Source organism: Atta cephalotes (genome assembly GCF_000143395.1).
Source record: "Atta cephalotes unplaced genomic scaffold scaffold00005, whole genome shotgun sequence".
Classification (NCBI taxonomy): Eukaryota; Metazoa; Arthropoda; class Insecta; order Hymenoptera; family Formicidae; genus Atta; species Atta cephalotes.
This window is the reverse complement of record NW_012130069.1, coordinates 4,213,108-4,222,158: the sequence shown is the minus strand read 5'-3', so window position 1 is coordinate 4,222,158 and position 9,051 is coordinate 4,213,108. Positions and strand designations below refer to the sequence as shown.

The window sequence follows — 9,051 nt, the reverse complement described above, 5'->3', positions numbered from 1 at the left end:
AATTTAGTTATTTAATTTAAATTTAAAATTAATTAAAATTTAATTTATTATTTTAGTTAAGTTAACTAGTAAATTAAGTTTTTAGTTTATTAATTAATTAAAAATTAACTTACTTCTCTCTCTCTCTCTCTCTCTCTCTCTCTCTCTCTCTCTCTCTCCGTAACATTTCATCAACTTTTCAACAAGATTTCATGTGAAGAATCGCAGACATTTTGCTATTCCAGAGCTGTCTCAGAAATGTTACAGACATATTTCGCAATGAATTTATGAAATATTTCACTTTTCAATTGAAAAATTGAGACATTTCTGAAAACTTCCAACGCTGTATGAGATTATTACTGTGATAATTTTACGATATTTCTCAGTAATTCTTGTTTTGATTCATTTTCGAAGACATTGTAATATTACTGATATCTTAATAATATTTCAATGATATTTTTATTAAATTTCTTATAGTATTGCAATGAAAAAATGCTGTTATATTATTGTGATATTACGTGCTATATGGGAAATAATGCATGCATAATATTTTTATATTCTGTTTCATAACGTATATATTATTATTGAGTATACATTTAATCGTTTAAAATATATTTTCATATTTATTTATTTAACTTTGCTCATTTCGTATATAGCAGCTTTTGAACTAATCTATAATAGTATAATGCAAGTGACTGAGTTTGACTGAGTTATACATATGAGAAAAAGACGATTTTATTTCTGCTACAAATTTATTATATTTGCCTTTGAGCACGTAATAATATTTCAAAATAACTAATTAAGAAACATAGACAAAAATATTTACAACATCCTATACTTAATCAAAGACATATTTTATTTTCGTAATAGACTATAATATATATGTAAAGCTGAAAAAATTAAATATTTATATAAATTATGACACACTCGTGATAGATGCACTACGCAGAATACAATATAATAGCTGCGTTCAGCAGAAAAAACTAATCAGTTAGCGCTTAGTGATTCTTTAATACGATTAGTTCTTACATTTAGATTTAGCGAAAAAGATAAGAACCAATCATATTAAAGAATCGCCAAAACAGTAATTGATTAATTTTCTCTACTGAACGCAGTCAATTTTACTAACACTTGTTCGAATACATTATTGCTCTCGATAACATAACATAACAAGATTAACACTTGTCAAATCCATTTTACATTAGACGCAAACCATTCGCAAGTTTGTTGCAATAACCAATTTGAAAGATTGATCAAAATGCAAGCTTCAGATTGACTGTCACAACAAATTTGCGATTGGCTTGCATCTAATGCAGAATAGATTAAGGGAGCGTTTATATATTGGCCGTAATTATATACCGTAATTGGCGTAATCTTATAAAAATTGACCTATTTCCTTCTTATCATCGAATAAGAGGGGAATACTTGATTGTGATTAGTCAATTTTTACAAATTACGGTTCCCTAAGCTTTTACACAGCTTGATTTGACACTAAAGTTATAACATCATTATGAAATTGGCCAATCATAGTCATTCCATTCTTCAGAGGAATAATTATACTTAATCAGAAACATATTTTATTTTCGTAATAGACTACTACTACTAGATTGGCTAGCTTCATAACATCGATGTTATAATCCTGTTTCCATAATATTTAATTAATATTATTTTAGTTAATATTATTATACAGAATAACCGCCAAATATTTCAAGCGCTGATAGAGTGGATTAAACTGAGTCGAAAAGTCCTTTACGATTTTGCAATTTTTCGTAGTAGTTAACATTAAGATATTAATTACTAAAAATCGCTGAATATTGGTCTTCAATAATTTTTTACTTAAGTACTATCAATTGTACAGAAAAATAGCAAGATACAAAAATTGTGTATTTTCTTCTCATAGAACTCTAAGAATTTTTTCAGAAATTTTTGTCAACTTTTTAATACTGCATCTTATTGGCAATTATTTTTACCAACATGAGAAAATGGGATGATTAACAACATGAGATTGACAACATGAGATAATTATTTTTACCAACATAGAAAACTAAAAAATTCTGAAAAAATTCTCAGAATTTTATGAGAAGAAAATAAACAATTCTTGTCTCTCGCTGTTTTTCTGTGAAGTTGATTAAAAAATTATTGAAAACTAATATTCGGTGATTTTTTTTTATTAATTAATAACTTATTAACTATTGCGAAAAATTGTAAAATAGTAGAATTTTTCGACTCAGTTTTGTCCGCTCATATAAAATATTTGGTGATCATTCTGGAACACTCTTATATAATCCTTTTTTTAGGCTTTCAAGGTATTATCTTCTAAAATATTAAAAAAATTTGTGGATATCGCCAATATTTTCATCCAATATTTCATAAACCTTGCCGTTTATTATAGGGCGAGAAATGCACTGATATTGTTTGATTAATGATATTAATAAGAAACATCTGATGAAATGAACGCAAAAATTTATGAAATGTTGGTATTAGTAATGGATGAAAATACGGCAATAATCCGCAAAAAAAAAACTTTCTGGTACTATTATTCTATCTGTACAATTACAAGAACTAATCGCAACTACAACCAAGTTTACAGAGAAAAATTCTATTCTATAAAAAGGATTTAATTAAATATTTAAAAAATTTTTTTCTATATACAACTGAACTTGGTAGATCAAACTATACTCGTAGAGATAAAATATACAGTACCCTCCATAAGTTTGGAAACATTTCCTACATTTTACAGAAAAACCATTATATGACAACGATTTATACATGTTTTTTTATTAAATACGTTTAAACGATAATAAATATTTTTATTTAGAAAACATCTATAAGCTTGTACAGTAGACGTCATTGATGCCTTCCGGCTCGAAATTTAATTCTTCGTTACATAATGGAAGTAAGTTTCTTTTTTTTTAACAATATAGATATGATGTATATGATCATAATAGAAGGAAACTATAAATTTCAAGCCGGAAGGTATTAATGACGCCTACTGTACATGCCGAAAATATGTCGGACAATCATTTCACAACATCGGAGCTCAAGATTGAATTTTGCATTTTAGTTTATTGTTTATATCATATTTGCTATATCATATTATATCATATTTTTATATCATATTGTTTATATCATATTATTGTTTACATCAGCTATCACTTGTTTAATAATGTCATACCTATGTGCGTTGTAAATACACATCACAAGTCGTTTAATTGTAGTTTAACGATTTCTATAAAAGGGATAAATTATTTAAGTCACAAGTTGATTTCAGACTCCGTAAAAATTATAAAATGGTTCCAAAGGATCAGATTTCGTATGAATCGCGTTTTAATTAAAATTCTATATTTTAATGACATGTTATTATAGATAACATATTATAGACAACGTATGTATTTTTATTTCGTTTTTTTAATTAAATAATTAATTTTTAAATTAAATTATTTGCAAATCAAAATATCGATTTTATTACATATTTTCCTTGTGTATTTCTAAACTTATGGAGAGTACTGTAAATATATGTACAACTATAAGGAATTTCACCGTAAATTCCGAATGACATTTGCAGCTGCACTGTTGCGAAAAATTTAATGTAACTAATTAAAAGCGGAAATATGTTGATAACAAAATCAACTTGCACTTTGATGCAATAAAGACGATAATTTAATATGACATAAATAAACGATATGGTTGGCGCAAGTTTGGAAACATTACTTCATAAAAATATAATGCGTTATTAATTGTTTTTGTAAAAAATAACGATTTGTTACTTTTTTCATTACTTTTTTTGTAATGTTAAAGTAGGATAGTAGATTTTATAACTATATTGTTTAATAATCAGTATTAAATGTATAATAATAACAATTAATATTAAATTATAAAACTCATAAGTTAGTCTCTATATAAGTTAGTCTCTATAATAAATTTTTCTTTATATTAAACTTATCAAATAAATTTTCAATAATTTGTTATATTAATATTTTTATTTTTTAATGTATACTTATCTTCAGGAATTATTATCGTAATTTACAAATACAAATTTTATTAAACATTGTTTTCATCAAACATTAAATGACATTAATGTCATTATTAAGAGTTCAATTTCAATATATTTACTGCCAGTACTAATTTATAATTTACGTTACGTGTATACTAAAAATTTTCAATATTGGCAATGACTATCAGAATGCAGCCTAAGATATAAAGTACAAAATATTTTTTAATATTAAAAAATATTTATTTAAATAAAATATTTCTATTCAATAAAAAATAATACGATTAAATAGAGATAGGGAAAATAGGGAATTAAAGTAACGATAAAAAGTAACAATTGATTTGTTTTATATCATTAATACCGAACAAAAGAAAGTAATGATTGTTATCGAAAAAAAATACCGACCCAGTCAGAAATGGTTGATTTGATGCTTTCAATGTCGAATCGACATCGATTCGATGTCGATTCCATTATTATTTCTGACTGGAGATAATGATAACGACGTTATAAGTAACGCGTTACTTCTCGACCGTGTAGTATGACGCATATTGGCCATCAGTCCTTTTTCTTTCCGCGAGCGAAGGCTGCCTTTCTCTCCGAGCTTCCAAATTCATTTGTTCATACTTAGAGGCATCATGGGCACATATTTGTCACTGGGTCGGAACTTGTATTGCGAGCACAATCGATCGGATACAGCCTCCGCGTAACCATTCCTGCAATAAATTTCATGAATCAATAATTTGTTGAATTTCGATAAAACAATTTGCCGAAACGACTCATAAAATTAGAAAACCCTTCATCCAGAGCATTAAAACTAATTATAATTTCGCAGGATAAAGGAACTTTTACCACAATATTGAGACTGATTAGATAAAAGCTAAAAAATAATTATCCCCCTTAAGTCTTGTCCAAATGGATATAACTTGTAGTAATGCGCTTGCGCACGTTTTGAGTTCTCATTAGTTCAAAGCTTCCGCAGCAAATCGCCTCCATCATGGTGGACCAATAAAAAATGCTGCGCTTTTAGCGCAGGGATACTCAAGTCCATTTAAAAGGTAATTTCAACTAATTCTTTTTATCGTTCTTCTTGAATTTTCTTCCCTAGGGAACAAAACAGGTAGCAAATCGAGCTTTAAACAACTACAAGTTATATCCAACCGGATGAGACTTAAGGGAGCATGAAGTGCGATCTTAATTATACCCTTTCGTCCGGATAGACCTCCCAACCCTTTTTCATTGACCTACTCTGATAGAGGCGATTTGCCATGGAAGCTTTGAACTAATGAGAGATAGCACGGGTCGAGCGAAGGACTAGGTCCACGGAATGGTGCGGAAGTACTACACATCCGCTTTGATTTTTGGCGGTACTTCAAACTGTTGTCGAAACGCAAGCGCACTACTACAAGTACTAGATCCATCCGGACGAGATTAAGAGTATAATTAAAATCGAACTTCACTTAGGTAAGGTCGTTTAATCTAATAATTATATTATATTATATGATGCGCGAAACCGTCAAAAACTTTATATTAAGTGTTAGAAAAAGAAATGAAAGAAAATACGTTTACGGCGATCCTTTTTTAAATGTCGGAACGTCTTCAGATAAATGACGTGCCATCTTGAAGAACATATCTTTGTCTGATCAAATCTCTAAATATGAAGGAGACAGTTGTCAATAGCGGTCTTTGAAATCCTCTCTCCGATAAATTGTTTAACGTATAAATCGGAGACTTTTCCCATTGTAAATCGCAGCTAAAACCATTCTACAATGTAACAGCATGAATGTTGAAGTCAATTTATTTTTTAATTGACATACGATGAGGTATCGTACATAACTATCTTTAGTTGAGTGACAAAATTTTTTTTTATTACATAAATATGTAAATAAAATATATCAGGATAGATCAAATTTATAAAATTTCGAAGACTTTGCTTTTGTATACAGAATATACCTTTGCCACTGCGAGCACGGTCGTCTTTCTTTGAAGCAGATAACCTGAATCACGTTGAAGAAGAGCGCGCCGAGGGTATTAGCCACCTCGGTATTGAGATTCTGTAAACATCTGCGGAATTTGGCGTCGCAATCGCAATGTGAGCGAGTAAATGGTGAGTTATTGCATATGCCGTGTATGCATTGTTGCGGCGCTATCGTGGTTGAGCAATGGTCATGTTCCCTACAGCAAGCATCCTCGACTGAATGTTGGCCCAAATCGTCGTAGGAATTGGCCACGTTACCTGGTCCACACCATTTAGTACCCGGATATATTAAACCACTGCCGGGCGCTTGATTCTGAAGAAAGAAGTTTTAAAAGTTGTAACTAATTGATTATCCCGATTATCTTAAAGGACACTTTTAAAAAGTAACCTATTTTCGAATATAATAATACTTGGAGAAAAATATTATTCTATTACTATATAAGAAAAGTTACTTAGCTTATTTCTTAGTTTATTTTTTTTTTTTAAGGGAAGCCGTGCTGAAACCGTCTGTATTACCGATAAAAGTAGCGTTTGATGTTTTTGTTTTTGTCGCATTTCTTCGTAATGATTTAAATTCACAGAATAAAAAATCTCTTTCCACGATTAAAATGTACATGCTAATGTACTTATCGCTGATGTATTTTGTGTTTCTTGTATGTATTTTATCTTCAGCGTTGATCGCCATATTGAGATAAAAATGGATTAAAAAATCAGTAATTTTTTTTCCAGCTTTGAATACAAAATACACTAGCGACAAGTACATTAGCGTTTTAATCATGGAAAAAGAATTTTCATTCTGTGAAACTATTACGAAGAAATTGGAACGTCAAAAACTCTAACTTTATTGATAGTACAGGCGGCTTATTTAATTAACGATATTTAAATGATATTTAACAAAGAAAATGTTCTTGACAACAGTCTTAATTTATCAGTGAAAAGTGTAAAAAAGCTCATCAGAGCCTATCAGCTGTTCAGATGCACAGAAAATTCTTTATTTTCTATGAATGTAACAAAATGAATAACATATACATTTCGATCCTTCAATTCGGATCCTTAGCAATATAAAATATAAATCGAAATTACATAGATGACGCAAAGTTGATGATTCCCGATAATTTAGTTCGTTCTTCTTTATTCAAATACCAAATTAGCTATGTAATGAATAGCCCAATGATTATCAAAAATATTAACTTACAAAAATAACATAAAAACTTACATAAAGTAAAATCGAGTAAAGTAAAATCGAAGTCATATACATTGCGTCATATAAGTAGCATCATATCGCTCATCAGATTTGTTGTGTAGTCATTCAAAAAAAACACGAAAACCGAAAAATTAGAGAATTATTAAAATCATTTGTCTGAATTTTAATTATATCAACTCACATGTAAGCGTTTTCTCGCGACTCGACGTAATAGTCTTATGATGTCGACAGTCAGAGATATTAGGTGTAGTAAAAAGAAATTCATTATTTTTTCCAAAAATAATGGATTTCTTTTTACTACACCTAATACAATAATAGTCAAAATAATAAAGTCATGTTAGTTATTGAAATAAAAATAAAAATAAGAACAAAAGAAGGTAAAATCAACATCACAATTTCGTAAACAAATTCATGTATAGTGGTCTAAAGAATACATATCATTCTGTAAATTCAAATTTAAATTCAAATTCAATTTTTCTCTGTTTCTGTTACTTTATATGGATCGCTTCCAAACTCAATCTTTTATTAAGTACCTTTTCTTCATTTAATGTCTTGACATTTTTTCAATCAAAATCATATTAACTAATTCTGTGTTATTACGGAATGTTGTGTAGTGTTCCAATTGTGTGATTTTTATGCGTGTCTTCAATCATCTATCTATTTGGCCCACATATAATGCTTCATGATCTCGACAATCAATTTTATATACAATGTCTGTGTGAGATAATTTGGGACGAACGTCTTTATGATCTCTGATAAATCCCCTAAGATTATTAATCTCTTTATATGCCATGTGTATTAAGGAATCTTTTCTAAAAATTTTTTTATTTTCTCTGATAAAAGTGGTATAAAGAACATTATAAAAAAACTTATAATTGATTTTATCTTCTATTATTATCCGTTATCTTAATTTATTTATTACAAATTTTAGAAAAATCGCATTATTCAAAACAAGAATTTATTTTCTTTCAAAGAATTATTATAAAATTTTTTCGAAAAAACGATTTAATATGTATGATAATGTTAGTATGCACTCTTGTATGCACACTATATATTCCGTGCATGAGATGATTATGTATGAATGGATGGCGCTTGTGCATAAAACGTTCTTTTATTTTTCGCATTATTTATCCCGATTGTGTTTTTGTCTTGACTGCTTTTCTTCTCTTCTGTTCCCTGCTCTTGCTGTTAGTTGCCTGAGTAATGTTGCAAATAAAAACGATTCTTATAAATAAAAGTGTCTCATTTATAAAGCGGACATACGGAGTTAAATTCCAGCTAGTTGAATTCCAACAGATAATTAAGTAAATTAAATTTATTTTAATAATATTGGGCATGTTCAAGTAAACAAAGCGGCTAGCCTGCTCGCCGAGCATATGAGCATAATTGTTACTTATAGATCCAATCAATCATACTCAATCGCTCGGTAAACATGCCTAGCTGCTTTGCCATCTTGAACTCGTCTATTGATTGAAGTATTATTAGATACCTTACTGCGGGAGTAACACACTGCAATGGTGTATAGCATTCCACACAGCATGCATGACAGCTTGACGACTTTAATAGTTAACTTTTAAGTTAACTTTTTTAATGAACTTAAAGTCGACATTGTAGTCGATTAGGATGATTTTTGTTGATTTTGAATGTTGATCGTAAATCGGCTTAGAGGTAGACTATTTCCGAAAATCTGAAAGCCGCCTTTTTATGTCCGACTTATATTATTTATATATTATTTATATATTGTTTTAATCGATTTATATTATTAACTTTCTATTTATTATAAATAATAGTATTTTATGCGCTCTATATATATATATATATATATATATATATATATATATATATATATATAAGAATAATAAAATTAAAAATTAAAATAAGTAATTAAATTATTTTATTTTA

At 28.7% G+C, this 9,051-nt stretch overlaps 1 protein-coding gene across 1 annotated transcript in view; it reads right to left on the bottom strand.

Annotated features, from left to right (window-relative positions):
* Positions 1 to 4,580: 4,580 nt before the first annotated feature.
* The window catches only part of LOC105626338 (acidic phospholipase A2 PA4-like), a 5,673-nt gene continuing 1,202 nt past the window's right edge, over positions 4,581 to 9,051 (bottom strand). Inside the window, exons 2-3 of the mRNA XM_012207640.1 lie at positions 5,921 to 6,258; positions 4,581 to 4,683 (exon numbers count right to left, since the gene is read on the bottom strand). Coding sequence (XP_012063030.1) covers positions 4,581 to 4,683; positions 5,921 to 6,258 — 441 coding nt within the window. The remainder of the gene's footprint in view (positions 4,684 to 5,920; positions 6,259 to 9,051) is intronic.